The sequence below is a fragment of the Rhinopithecus roxellana genome, chromosome 6 (assembly GCF_007565055.1).
Source record: "Rhinopithecus roxellana isolate Shanxi Qingling chromosome 6, ASM756505v1, whole genome shotgun sequence".
Lineage (NCBI taxonomy): Eukaryota > Metazoa > Chordata > Mammalia > Primates > Cercopithecidae > Rhinopithecus > Rhinopithecus roxellana.
In genome coordinates, this window is record NC_044554.1 from 4329673 (window position 1) to 4344510 (window position 14838).

Below are 14838 nucleotides of genomic sequence, written 5' to 3' on the forward strand. Positions count from 1 at the left end.
CTACACAGCCATCAGAATGGCTGGCTTTGGACAGCTGTCAATACCAAGGGTTCAGGATACGGAGGGACTGCGTCTCTCGTATGCTGCTGTTCTAAGTTTGGTAGTTTCTTCTAAAGTGAAATATGTAACTACCATGTGACCCAGTGATTCCATGACTTCGGAATGTTCAACAGCATTAAAATATGTATGTGATTAGTCATAAAAGGAGTTACAGGTGGTTCTGGAAGGCCACATTTATAGAAAAAGAAAAACTCAACGTTCTGGCACATGGCAGGTAAGACTAACGAATTACTCACACACACTTGAAATACAATTTCTAACATTTACATTTTGTTAAAATTCATTTCTCATCAAAAAGAATCAGTGCTCCTTAGAGAAAACAGCCCCAGGCCTGGGGCAGAGAGAGCACTTGAGCCTCTGTGACCTCACAGAAAACAAAGATCTCTCAAAATACAAATGAGGCCAAGCCAAGCAAAACGGGCTGCTTGGCCGGGCGCGGTGGCTCACGCCTGTAATCCCAGCACTTTGGGAAGCCCAGGCAGGCGGATCACGAGGTCAGGAGATCGAGACCATCCTGGCTAATACGGTGAAACTCCGTCTCTACTAAAAATACAAAAAACTAGCCGGGCGAGGTGGCGAGCACCTGTAGTCCCAGCTACCCAGGAGGCTGAGGCAGGAGAATGGCGTGAACCCGGGAGGCGGAGCTTGCAGTGAGCCGAGATCGCGCCACTGCACTCCAGCCTGGGTGACAGAGCAAGACACCGTCTCAAAAAAAAGAAAAAAGAAAAAAGAAAAGAAAAACGGGCTCCTTACAGGGCGCTCTCTACCTATAAGCAGACCACTAAAACACACTGTATTTTTAAAAATACATGAGACCTTAATGAGATTAAAGAGGAAAGGGCCGGGCGCGGTGGCTCAAGCCTGTAATCCCAGCACTTTGGGAGGCCGAGACGGGCGGATCACAAGGTCAGGAGATCGAGACCATCCTGGCTAACACGGTGAAACCCCGTCTCTACTAAAAAAAAAAAATACAAAAAACTAGCCGGGCGAGGTGGCGGGCGCCTATAGTCCCAGCTACCTGGGAGGCTGAGGCAGGAGAATGGCGTAAACCCGGGAGGCGGAGCTTGCAGTGAGCTGAGATCCGGCCACTGCCCTCCAGCCTGGGCGACAGAGCGAGACTCCGTCTCAAAAAAAAGAGGAGAGATGAGGAGGAGTGTTTTGTCGTTGCTGTTAAAGAAACATGGATTTAGCTGGGCACGGTGGCTCACGCCTGTAATCCCAGCACTTTGGGAGGCCAAGGCAGGTGGATGAACTGAGGTCAGGAGTTCGAGACCAGCCTGGCCAACATGGCAAAACCATGTCTCTACTAAAAATACAAAAATTAGCTGGATGTGGTGGCACATACCTGTGGTCCCAGCTACTCAAGAGGCTGGGGTAGGAGAACTGCTTGAACCCAGGAGGTAGAGGTTGCAGTGAGCCAAGATTGCGCCACTGCACTCCAGCCTGGGTGACAGAGCAAGACTCTATCTCAAAAATAAAAATAAATAAATAAATAAAAATAAATAAATAATAAAAAAGAAACATGGTATTGCTCTGCTGCCCAAACGGGAGTTCAATAGCACAATCACAGCTCACTGCAGCCTTGAACTCCTGGGCATCAAGAGTTTCTTGTATTAGAAATTTTTAAAAATAAAAGTTGGGAAAAGAATAATTATATTTAGATTATTTGCTTATACAAATACATTCAAAAGTTACGTTAGAGGTGTTTTACAAACTACAACCCACAGGCCAAACCAGCCCTAGGGCTGTTTTTTGTACAGTTGTTGAGTGAAGCATGATTCCTTTATTTTTAAACAATTGTAAGCAAAAGGCAAGAAAAATATATAATAGAGACCATATGTGGACCACAAACCCTAAAATACTTGCTATCTCGCCATTTACAGAAAAAGTTTGCAAACTCCTGCTTTACAGAAAGAATGTATACAATGTGTTTTTCAAACTAAAAGTTTATCAAATAAATAAGTTAGAAAAAATATGAATTACTGGCATCTGGGATCCTCCTGGTTCTCTCTTCTACTAATAGGTTCTTTATTCCTATCTTTGGTCCAGATAAGTATTTTGGAAAAATCAGTTAAAAAAGACTAGTTCTGATAGTAATCCTAAACAAATATTACAGGCAGTGTCCAGAAAATTAACTGAAATTATACTGAAGATTCAGAATCATTTGAAAATTTTACTACTGTTGAGACATAAGCAATTAAAAACTGGTAAAGGTGTTATATTCAGGCAATATAATTCGCATCACTTACACGTGTTCTTTTGGACACTGAATGCAAGAAAGTCACGGCAGTGGCTTATGTTGAGTTCCTACATAAATAATAAAAAGCCTGATGAAAGGTGTATTCTAAAGAAGGGGCTTTCAAACTGCATTTTGGTGGAGACCCCTATGGAATGGAATCATTCTCACACATTAGGAGTCCTCTTTTGGCTGGCCTTCCATTCTCCAGTAACCAGGATGGCCAGCATTCACAAGATAATTCCAGGGCATCCTTGAAAGAAAAAGTCATCTGAAAGATACTGATATATGTGTCTTCATTTATATCTCACGCCGGCCTGAATCACCTAGAGTAAAAATTGTAATGTATAGAAGTCCATGGCCAGGCGCGGTGGCTCACACCTGTAATCCCAGCACTTTGGGAGGCCGAGGCGGGCAGATCATGAGGTCAGGAGATTGAGACCATCCTGGCTAACACGGTGAAACCCCGTCTCTACCAAAAACACAAAAAATTAGCCGGGCGTGGTGGGGGGCACCTGTAATCCCAGCTGCTCGGGAGGCTGAGGCAGGAGAATGGTGTGAACTCGGGAGGCGGAGTTTGCAATGAGCCGAGATCGCACCACTGCATTACAGCCTGGGAGACAGAGAGACTCCGTCTCAAAAAAAAAAAAAAAGAAGTCCACGATCTCATTAAAAAAAGAAAAAAAAAAAGTATGGAAAAGTCACTGTCTCTGAAAATAAAAGTCAAAAGGTATTCTCCTAAAACAAGGTGATCAATACATTATATACGTTGCTGACTTACAATAGAATTTTACCTGCAACAGAGGCTCATCAATCTTTTTATTTGAAATAAGCATGTAAGTCTCTCAGATCCATCCAACTGCTTGACAAACAGAGAGCTGTGTTTAATTAAGTTCTGATAGAGCCATATCTGAAACAGCAAAACATACAATACATAACTCTCAATGAAAATTTAAGTTTGCTAATTTACATAATACCCCAAATTTCCTTAAGCGGCAATGCACATTTAATCAAACCCAATCAAAAGATGGTAAGTAAATATTCTAAGTCAGGTTTTATTTAGAGGCATGTTCATTTTCCAGCCAGGCGCGGTCGCTCACATCTGTAACTCTGGGAGGCCGAGGCAGGCAGCTCATTGAGGTTGGCCAACATGGTGAAACCCTGTCTCTACCAAAAAATACAAAAATTAGCTGAGCGTGGCAGCACACACCTGTAATCCCAGCTACTTGGGAGGCTGAGATGGGAGGATCACTTTAACCTGGGGGGTGTGGGTGGAGGCTGCAGTGAGCCAACATCAAGTCACTACACTGCCTGGATGACAGAGAGACCCTGTCTCCAAAAAAACAAAAGTATTTGCATTTTCAATCTTAATACATCAGTACTAAATTACTAAATTAGTAACTAAAACAAAGTACACTTAAAGCTCATGTCAATCTGAAACAAAAATAGTTCATTTGCAAAAATCAGGAATCTGCAATAAAAATAAGGCCGGGCGCAGTGGCTCAAGCCTGTAATCCCAGCACTTTGGGAGGCCGAGACGGGCGGATCACGAGGTCAGGAGATCGAGACCAGCCTGGCTAACACTGTGAAACCCCGTCTCTACTAAAAAATACAAAAAAAATTCGCCGGGCGAGGTGGCGGGCGCCTGTAGTCCCAGCTACTTGGGAGGCTGAGGCAGGAGAATGGCGTAAACCCGGGAGGCGGAGCTTGCAGTGAGCTGAGATCCGGCCACTGCACTCCAGCCTGGGTGACAGAGCGAGACTCCGTCTCAAAAAAAAAAAAATGAGAAATACGATATTAATCCCAAGTTACATAGGATATCTGTTTCTTTTCACCTTTTTTCTCTGCAGATGTGTGTGCCTGTGTGTCTCTAGCATCTGTTCCTTTTGGATACTTCCCTTCCCTAACTCCATCATTTTTTTGATAGGGAAGGCAATCCTATGGCCCCACTGACCAGGCTGGTCAGAACTCTCCATTGTCCTAGATAAAAGGATAGTGAGTTCATTAAAGGCAGATGCAGATTTCTGTCGCTTGTAATCAAGAGGCCTGACTAGACAATATGTATGAAGCTGCCCTATTACTTTGAAAACGCAATACTTAACAAGGAATCTCTTCCACTTTCTCTACTATACCTTTGTGAAATAGACTGGTATTTTATTTTTTCCTTTCACAAGGCCCATTTAGAATAATCTAGAATGAAAAGATAGCCTTTGTTTTTTCTTTTGAGACAGAGTCTCACTCTGTCACCCAGGCTAGAGAGCAGTGATATAATCTTGGCCCACTGCAACAGGTTCAAGTGAGTCTCATGCCTTAGCCTCCCAAGTAGCTCAGATTACGGGTGCCTGCCACCAAGCCCAGCTAATTTTTCTATTTTTAGTAGGGATGGGGCTTCGCCATGTTGGGCCAGGCTATTCTCGAACTCCTGGCCTCAAGTGATCTGCCAATCTCAGCCTCCCAAAGCGCTGGGATTATACACGTGAGCCACCACACTCGGCAAAGATAGCCTCTTAAGTGTAGCTAGATATAAATATGCAACATAGCCTTTTCTTTGCGTATTATTTTTAAGTAGTTTCTTCTTTGACATTAACATTTCTTTGCCATAAAATGCTATTAACAATGAAATTACCAACACAAAAGCACTCTGCATAATAAATTAGCGCATGTCTTAAGGTGGGATGAAATAATTCTGAACTACTCCTAATATTAGCTAATTTGCCTACACACAGGCTTTCTTTTGAGGTGTTCAGAGCTACCTTGCCCACATTTTCTCAGGAACAAATAAGATATGAATAATTCCTTCACTATCTGACATGTAGTTCTTCCTAAAATTTCTATTATCAGTTAACAAATGAGATGTAAAATAACTATACATTATATAATAGGACTGTTGGAAGAAGACTTTATCAAAAGATTCAAAGAAAATTAAGCAACTAAAAAGTGAGGCAATTATTAATTACAGAATTAAACTGTACATAAAATATCATCTTAGTACCATATTTGACTTAAAGTCATAATAAAAAATGCTTAAAAAGGGGGAGTTGAGGAAGAAATAGCCATATATGTCGATTTTTGCATAGAACAGCTTGGAAAACCTATCAAAAGTGGCATTATGCTTCCTCCTAGAGTAAAAAGCAAACGATGTGAAGACGGGGGCAGGAGACATTTTCCCCTATGTTAAGATTAATTTATTGCTATCGCATCTATGCTTGAGAACTGAATCAACATTGAACTGCCCAGGCTGGAGTGCAGTGGCAGGATCACAGCTCACTGCAGCCTTGAATACCTGTGCTCAAACGATCTTCCTGCCTCAGCCTCCTAAGTAGCTGGACTACAGCAGCATGCTAATTTATTTTTTGCTTTGTTTTATAGGCGGAGTCTGGTATTTTGGCCAGGCTGGTCTCAAACTCCTGGCCTGGAGGGATCCTCCCACCTCAGCCCCACAAAGTGTTGATAATACAGGCATGAGCCACTGTGTCCAGACCACTTTTCTTTTATCCTTTTCCTGGACGGGTCTTAGGACATTTAATTCTATTTAAGGTTTCAGAATCTGCACATGAGCAATTTGCTTGGTATCTGCTCGAAGCCTAAAGTCAAATATGTTCATTTACCTCCAGGCTTTTCACAGATGGCTTCTGAAGCAAGACTGTGTAGCTACACTATGTTTATAAACCATGTCGTGATTGATGACTAAGATTGAGGACCTCACTTAAAGGTAATAGGTGCTCTGGAGAGACACCAATCAACATCTCACATCACCTGCCTGTCTGTGCTCCTGCAATCTACAAGATTAGAGTATGTGAGGCCAGGAGAGCCTGTTCCAGAAAGCAAGCCCGATTATCTGCCATTGTACTATTCTGATTCTTTTTTTCATCAACTTCAGAAAGCCTGGAAAGAGCCTGCACTTAACTGAAGTCTAGAATGGGTAGATTCAACGGTTTTCACTGCCTCTCTAGACTGGCTCTCAGTTCTTTCTCTGCACTTTCTCGGTTTACAGAAAGTTTTCCCCATGTTCCAGCTTAGCTCAACTCCGGAGGCAATGCTGGGTTTTAAAGCCCAAACACCAGTGAAGTAATCATGTATTCCTTTGCGCGCTGTAATTAATTCATGTAGGATCATTCAGTAGGGATGGTTTGTAGCAAGGAAGACTTATTTTTCACTGTATACTCCCCTTTTCATGCAATTTAAAATTTTTAACACAGATAAACACAAATATCTAAAAATAAATAATATATTTAACCTGGCTGGATGTGGTGGTTCATGCCTGTAATCCCAGTACTTTGGGATATTGAGGCAGGTGCATCACTTGAGGTCAGGAGTTCAAGACGAGCCTGGCCAACATGGTGAAACCTGCCTCTACTAAAAATACAAAAAAAAATTAGCTGGGGGTGGTGGCATAAGCTTGCAATCCCAGCTACTCAGGGGGCTCAGGTAGGAGAATCGCTTGAACCCAGGAGACGAGGTTGCAGTGAGCTGAGATCACACCACTACACTCCAGCCTGGGCGACAGAGTGAGCGAGACTCCATCTTGAAAAGGAAAAAAAAAAAAAAGATAAATAGCATATTTAACCCTAGGCCAGGCACGGTGCTGACGCCTGTAATCCCAGCACTATGGGAGGCCGAGGCAGGTGGATCACCTGAGGCCAGGAATTCGAGACCAGCCTGCCCAACATGGCGACACCGCATCTCTACTAAAAATACAAAAATTAGCTGGGCGTGGTGGTACACATCTGTAATTCCAGCTACTTGGGAGGATGAAGCAGGAGAATCACTTGAACCTGGGAGGTGGAGGTTACAGTGAGCCAAGATCACGCCACTGCACTCCAGCCTGGGTGACAAAGCAAGAATCTGTCTCGAAAAAAAAAAATATATATATATATATATATATAAATAAAATTATATAAAAAATATTTATAACCCAACAATTATATACAAATCTCTTAATATTCCCTGAGAAAATGGACAGTAACAAGTTCCATTTTTAAAAACATTCTTCTATGCATCTAGATGTATTTTCCACCATTAATACACACTGTTCCTCAGCACTAAGATCAAAAGCCTACAAAATGTTAGAGAACTATGATTATATTTGGGATTTTTTTTTTTTTTTAAATGAGACCCTAAGGCTGGGCGTGGTGCCTTATGCTTACAATCCTAGCACTTTGGGAGGCTGAGGTGGGAGCATCACTTGAGGCCAGGAGTTGCAGGCTAGTCTGGCCAACATGGTGAAACCCCGTCTCCACTAAAAACAGAAAAATTAGCCAGGCATGTTGGTAACATGCCCGTAATTCCAGCCACTTAGGTGGCTGAGACATGAGAATTGCTTGGGCCCGAGAAGCGAAGGTTGCAGTGGACCAAGAATGCACCACTGCACTCCAGCCTAGGTGACAGAGCAAGGCTCTATTCCCCCAACGCCCCCCTAAAAAAGAGACCCTAAATCATGTACAGTGGCTCACGCCTATAATTCCAGCACTTTGAGAAGCCAGGGAGGGAAAATCACTTGAGGCTAGGAGTTTGCGAACAGCCTGGACAACATAGCAAGACCTCATCTCTACACAAAAATAAAAAAATTAGCCTTAACATTAACAAGAGGTATACACACCTGTAGTCCCAGCTACCTGAGAGGCTGAGGTGGGAGGACTGCTTAAGCCTGGGAATTCAAGGCAACAGAGCAAGACCCCATCTCTAATATAATAATAATAATATGTAAACACTGAGACCCTGCATTTTAGAGTTTGCAGGTAATCATGATGTGGTATTCAGAGTGCACTTCCCACTGACCTAGGTGTGCTGGCAACTGCTAAGGCTGTGTCAGGGTACATGATAGGTGGGCAAAATATTCTACTTTTTAAATGCTTAAGGTTTTCCACTGTAAAAAAATACGAAAAAGCCTATTTTTGGACACACATTTTTATGTGTATCAAATTTTAAGAGGTAAAACACATCACCACAAAGGTAATCTCTCACAGCTAGCTGAGAAGTTCGCAAAGCCTGGACACAGTGGAGAGCTGTTTAACTTTCTGATGAGACGCCATTTCCACTTTAAACAAAAAAGTAGAACACATGTAAACGAGGACAAGTGAAAATGTAGTTAACACTCACCAAACGTTTTGAGTCTTCATTTTGTTTGTAAAAAAACAGAAGCTGCCTTACCAAAAGGGTAAGGTTGGGGCCATTAGCAATGGGAAAAGCGCCCCCGGACTGTGACAAGGTGGCACAGCGATCAAATGCACTTCTTTGGATGGAATACTGGAAGAAAAACAAAACAAAATGACCCATAAATATAGTATTTGGACACACAATTCTTATGATGTAAATACACGTTGCTGTGTTTACAGGAATGGTGGAAATTGACAACGAAAACGCCATTATTGGTCCTTGCTCACAGTTGAGTTATAGGGGGAAAAAAAGGTTAAAAAAAAAAAAGAAGAAAAAAAAAGGCCAGGCATGGTGGCTCAAGCCTTTAATCCCAGCACTTCAGGAGGCCAAGGCAGGTGGATCACCTGAGGTCAGGAGTTCAAGATCAGCCTGGCCAACATGGTGAAACCCCGTCTCTACTAAAAATACAAAAGCTAGGCTGGGCACGGTGGCTCACGTCTATAATCCCAGCACTTTGGGAGGTCAAGGTGGGTGGATCACCTGAGGTCGGGAGTTTGAGACCAGCCTGCCAACATGGTGAAACCTCATCTCTACTAAAAATACAAAAACAGTTAGTCAGCTGTGGTGGTATGCACCTGTAGTCCCTGCTACTCAGGAGGCCGGGGCAGGAGAATTGCTTGAACCTGGGGGCAGAGCTTGCAGTGAGCCAAGATTGTGCAACTGCACTCCAGCCTGGGTGACAGAGCAAGACACTCTCAAAAAACAAAAACAAAAAAACAAAACAAAACAAAAACAAGCCAGGCGCAGTGGCTTATGCTTGTAATCCCAGCACTTTGGGAGGCCAAGGCAGGCAAATCATTTGAGGTCAGGAGTTCGAGACCAGCCTGACCAACATGGTGAAACCCCAAGTCTACTAAAATACAAAAATCAGCTGGGCGCGGTGGCACGCGCCTGTAATCCTAGCTACTCGGGAGGCTGAGGCAGTAGAATTGCTTGAATCCAGGAGGTAGAGGTTGCAGCGAGCCAAGATCATGCCACTGGAGTCTGGCCTGGGCAACACAGTGAGACTCAGTCTCAATTTAAAAAAAAAAAAAAAAAGAATCTCCCACGACTTTCCTCTATTTTGATTTTCAACTGTGGTTAGACCCATGTTTGCATTTTATTATTTAAAAATTACCTAAAAACTCACCTATCTATAAATCTTTAAAATAATCAGAACAAATAAAATTATTTATTGGGGCCGGGTGCGGTGGCTCAAGCCTGTAATCCCAGCACTTTGGGAGGCCGAGACGGGTGGATCACGAGGTCAGGAGATCAAGACCATCCTGGCTAACACGGTGAAACCCCGTCTCTACTAAAAACTACAAAAAACTAGCCGGGCAAGGTGGCGGCGCCTGTAGTCCCAGCTACCCGGGAGGCTGAGGCAGGAGAATGGCGTGAACCCGGGAGACGGAGCTTGCAGTGAGCTGAGATCCGGCCACAGCACTCCAGCCTGGGTGACAGAGCGAGACTCCGTCTCAAAAAAAAAAAAAAAAAAAAAAAAAAATATTTATTAGGAAGAATACTATTGTCAACATTGACTTCCATTAACAAGGTGTACAAAGATACCATATTTAAAATAAGCTCTCCCATACCCTACTATTCTTCTCATTTTAAAACAAACAAACTTACTTGCTGTTTTCTGTCTCTATAGCCTCGAATAAATGACTGGATAATTATTGCATTTTTCAACCTTCGCCTTTCTTCCTAAACAATAAAAGGAAGAGTGAGGGAGCAACTGGTCAGAATTGAGTGAAAATGACATTTTGCTAGTAAAGACTTTAAAAATACTTAATGGCGATGTAATTCACATACCATAAAATTCATTCTTTAAATGGTAACACCCACTAAATACGCATTTAATATATTAACAGCCATATAACCATCACCACTGATTTTTAGAATACCTTCATCACCCACAACCAGAAGCCCCGTCTCCATTCACAGTCACCCCCAGTTTCCTGCCGGCCCTTCCCTTGCCCCTGGCAATCACTCATCTACTTCTATCCTATGGATTTGCTTATTCTGGACAGTTGATACAATGGAATCATACAGTATGCTGTGTCTGGTTTTCTTCACTTAGCATGATGTTTTCAAGATCCACCTATATTACAGCGTATGTGAGAAATTAATTCCTTTCTAAGGCTGAAAGTAATGTTCCATTGTATTGACAGACCATGCCGAATTCATCCATTCATCTACTGATGGACATGTGGGCTGCTCCCACTTTGGTCTATTATGAATTAAGGCTGCTATGAACATTCACAGAGAAGTTTTGTTGTGGATACAGGTTTTCATTTCTGTTGAGCATAAACTCAGAAGTAGAGTTATCATTGAGGAACTGCCACACTGTTTTCCAAAATGCCAACACCATTTTATAATCTCACCAGCATAGTAGGACTTTTTTTTTTTTCTTTGAGACAGAGTCTTGCTCTGTCGCCCCGGCTGGAGTGCGGTGGTGTGATCTTGGCTCACTGCAAGTTCTGCCTCCCGGGTTCATGCCATTCTCCTGCCTCAGCTTCCCGAGTGGCTGGGACTACAGGTGCCCGCCACCACACCTGGCTAATTTTTTGTATTTTTAGTAGAGATGGGGTTTCACCGTGTTAGCCAGGATGATCTCATTCTCCTGACCTCATGATCCTCCCGCCTCGGCCTTCCAAAGTGCTGAGATTACAGGCATGAGCCACTGTGCCCGGTTAGCAGGACTTCTTAAAGTTTTAAATATTAAAGGAATACAAACAGACAACACCAGCATCTATTTTAAAGGTCACTTTCTTGTTTCAAGAGAAAATGCCAACTTTCATTGACTTGAGACTATCTTTAAAACGCTCAGCGACCTGGCAAAAATATGTGTTCTTCATTGTTATGACCAGTGCTACCACTGTTGGACAGCCTACTACTATGGGTCAGCCCTATGAGAGGCACTTTAGGCCAGACATGGTGGCTCATGCCTGTAATCCCAGCACTTTGGGAGGCCGAGGTGGGAGGATCACGAGGTCAGGAGATTGAGACCATCCTGGTTAACACGCTGAAATCCCGCCTCTACTAAAAATACAAAAATGAGCCAGGCTAGGTGGCGGACGCCTATACTCCCAGCTACTCGGTAGGCAGAGGCAGGAGAATGGCATGAATCCAGGAGGTGGAGGTTGCAGTGAGCCGAGATCACACCACTGCATTCCAGCCTGGGTGACAGAGCGAGACTCCGTCTCAAAAAAAAAAAGAGAGGCAGTTTATATCCAAATGCTGAGTCATCTTACAGGTGAGCATCACTTCCAGTTTAAAGATGCAGAAACTGAGACTGCTATAAAGATTAAGCAACACCCAAAGATGTAAGCTAGAATTCAAACTCAGGTAAGATAATAAAGCCTGTACTCCATCTCACCATACTACATTGTTTCATGTCTTCTATGAAAGCCATCTACAAAGCTGAGACTAACACACACACTGTGGGATTCAAGAACACCATCAAGTCATATAGATGTACTTTCTGGGCTTGAAATGGTTATAAAAAATCCTGTGAGGCCGGGCATAGTGGCTCACACCTATAAACTCAGCAGTTTGGGAGGCCGAGGCGGGCAGATCACTTGAGGTCAGGAATTCCAGACTAGCCTGGCCAACATGGTGAAATTCCATCTCTACTAAAAATACAAAAAATTAGCTGAGCATGGTGGTGCACGCCTGTAATCCCAGCTACTTGGGAGGCTGAGGCAGGAGAATCACTTGAAGCTGGGAGGTGAAGGCTGCAGTGAGCCGAGATCACGTCACTGCACTCCAGCCCAGGTGACAGAGCGACACTTGTCTCAAAAAAAAAAAAAAAAAAAAAAACCAGGAAAAAGTGACTTTCACCAGATGCACATGTCAATGTAAGGACACTGGAAACATGAAAAAACAAGGAAATATGACATCTCCAAAGCAATACAGTAATTCTCTAGCAACAGATTTTAATCAATAGAAATTTTGAAAATCTCAAATAATTCAAACTATTGAATTTTTTTTTTTTTTTTACGGAGTTTCACTCTAGGCTGGAGTGCAACGGCGTGATCTTGGCTCACCGCAACCTCTGCCTCCCGAGTTCAAGCGCTTCTCCTGCCTCAGACTCCCGAGTAGCTGGGATTATAGGCATGCACCAGCACGCCCAGCTAATTTTGTATTTTTAGTAGAGACGGGGTTTCTTCATGTTGGTCAGGCTGGTCTCGAACTCCTGACCTCAGGTGATCCACCACCTCGGCCTCCCAAAGTGCTGAGAATACAGGCGTGACCCACCGCGCCCAACCCTCAAAATAATGGTTTTAAAGCTCAGTGAGATACAAGGGAATTCTGAAAATACAAAGTCAGAAAAATAATTTGGTATATAAGCGAGCACTTACCAAAGAGACAGGTATTTTTAAAAAGAATCACTAGAAATTCTGGAAGTGAAGAATTCATTTAAAGAAATACAAAATATATTTGAAAGCTTCAAGACAGACTGATCAGGCAAAAGAATGAATCTCAGAACTTGAAGACAAGTCTTTTGAAATAACTCGGCCAGACAAAAATACAGAAAAAAGAATGAGCAAAGCATTCATGATATTTGGGATAACATAAAGCAATAAAATATTCAAAGTATTGGTAATACCAAGGTCAAAGAGTCAAAGAAAGGATTAGGAAACCTATTTAATGAAATAATAGATGAAAACTTCCTGTCTCACAAGACATTTAGACACTCACATACAGCAGGCTCAACCATCTCCAAGCAAATAATCAGACTATCTAAAGAGAAAGATAAAGACGGAATTCTAAAAGCATCAAAGAAAAGCAGCTAGTCACCTGTAAAGGAAACCCCATCAGATTAAAATCAAGAGGAAAAACAGTGGAAACAAACCCCACAGAAGATCCAATTACTGGAGTTTAAACATTGTCCTAAAAAATCTATAATTATGTTCAAGAAATTAAAAGAGAACTAAAGACTATATAAAAGAATGAAAAAAAGTTCTAGAACTGAAATAACAAAAGCCGAAATTAAGAAATCAATGGATGTATTCAACAATTAGGCCGGGCAGGGTGGCTCACACTTGTAATCCCAGCACTTTGGCAGGCTGAGACAGGCGGATCACTTGAGGTTAGGAGTTCAAGACCAGCCTGCCCAACATGGCAAACCCCTCCTCTACTAAAATACAAAATAACAGCTGGGTGCAGTGGCGGGCGCCTGTAGTCCCAGAAAGCACATGAGGGATATATGGGACACAATGCAAAGGTCAAATACATTTACAGTTTGAGTCCAAGTAGGAGAGGAGGAGGAGAATGAAGCAAAAGCACTAATGGAAGAGATAATAGCCCAGAATTTTCCATAAAACAAGATTAAAAACACCACCCAACAAATATCTTTCTTGGTTGAGCAGTGCCCTCCCGGGGACATCTGGTAATTTCTGGTGACATTTTTGGTTGTCACAACTGAGGGAACGGAGTGCTACTGGCATTTAGTGGGGAGGGCCATAGATGTTGCTAAACATCCTCCAATGTACAGAGTACAGAGCAGTTCCCCCCAACAAAAAATTATCTGTTCAAAAATGTCAGTGCCAAGGTTGGAAAATCCTGACTAAAACTCTTTTCACTCTAAGCACCTCAGAGAGCCCTTCCCGTAAACACCATGTCTAATATAGGCCCTTCCAGTTGTAATCACATTACTTCTGTTGCCCTCATAGGTCTTGTCACACCTCAGTATCCGGTTCACGGCTCTATTCTACCACTGAGCAGGAACCTTGTCTGTCTTATTCACCATCTGTATACTCAGCAAGCGGAGCAGTACCTAGTACATACATAATAAGTTCTCAAAACTTATTTGTTAGAGGCCTAAATGAATTGTTAAAATGACAAAACAAAAAACTCTATCTAAAAAAGCAGGCCATAAGAGTACAATTGCAGATTAATCAACAAAATAAAGCTATTTAAAGAAACTATCACAACATATAATGTAGGATAAACAATAAAAATGCCATTAGTGTCTTTCTTTCAACTTCTTCACAAACGTTAAGACACATGTCTTAACAGTGAGCTTCTCCTTTGTGTCATGAAATCATCAACATCATAAGCCAGATGAGGCCGTTCACGCCTGTAATCCCAACACTTTGGGAAAATAAGGAGGCAGCTGCATGAGGCCGTAAGTTTGAAATCAGCCTTGGCAACAAAGCAAGACCCCATCTATGTAAAAATTTTAAAAATGAGCTGGGCATGGTGGCAAGCACCTGTAGTCCCAGCTACAGGAGGCTAGAGCAGGAAGATCACCTGAGCCCAGGAGGTCAAGGCTACAGTGAGCGATGACCTTGCCACTGCACTCCAGCCTGGGTCACAGAACAAGACTCAATCTCTTAAAAAAAAAAAAAAAGAAATATGAACATTATGTTTATAATACGGCTTTCTAGATCTTCTGG

The 14838-nt window shown here is 42.6% G+C and overlaps 1 protein-coding gene across 1 annotated transcript in view; it reads right to left on the reverse strand.

Annotated features, from left to right (window-relative positions):
- The window catches only part of LOC104671760 (ubiquitin-protein ligase E3C), a 108573-nt gene extending 98439 nt beyond the window's left edge, over positions 1 to 10134 (reverse strand). The window contains exons 1-3 of the mRNA XM_030932288.1: positions 10064 to 10134; positions 8396 to 8542; positions 3091 to 3206 (exon numbers count right to left, since the gene is read on the reverse strand). Coding sequence (XP_030788148.1) covers positions 3091 to 3107 — 17 coding nt within the window. The 5' untranslated portion in view covers positions 3108 to 3206; positions 8396 to 8542; positions 10064 to 10134. The remainder of the gene's footprint in view (positions 1 to 3090; positions 3207 to 8395; positions 8543 to 10063) is intronic.
- Positions 10135 to 14838: the final 4704 nt, after the last annotated feature.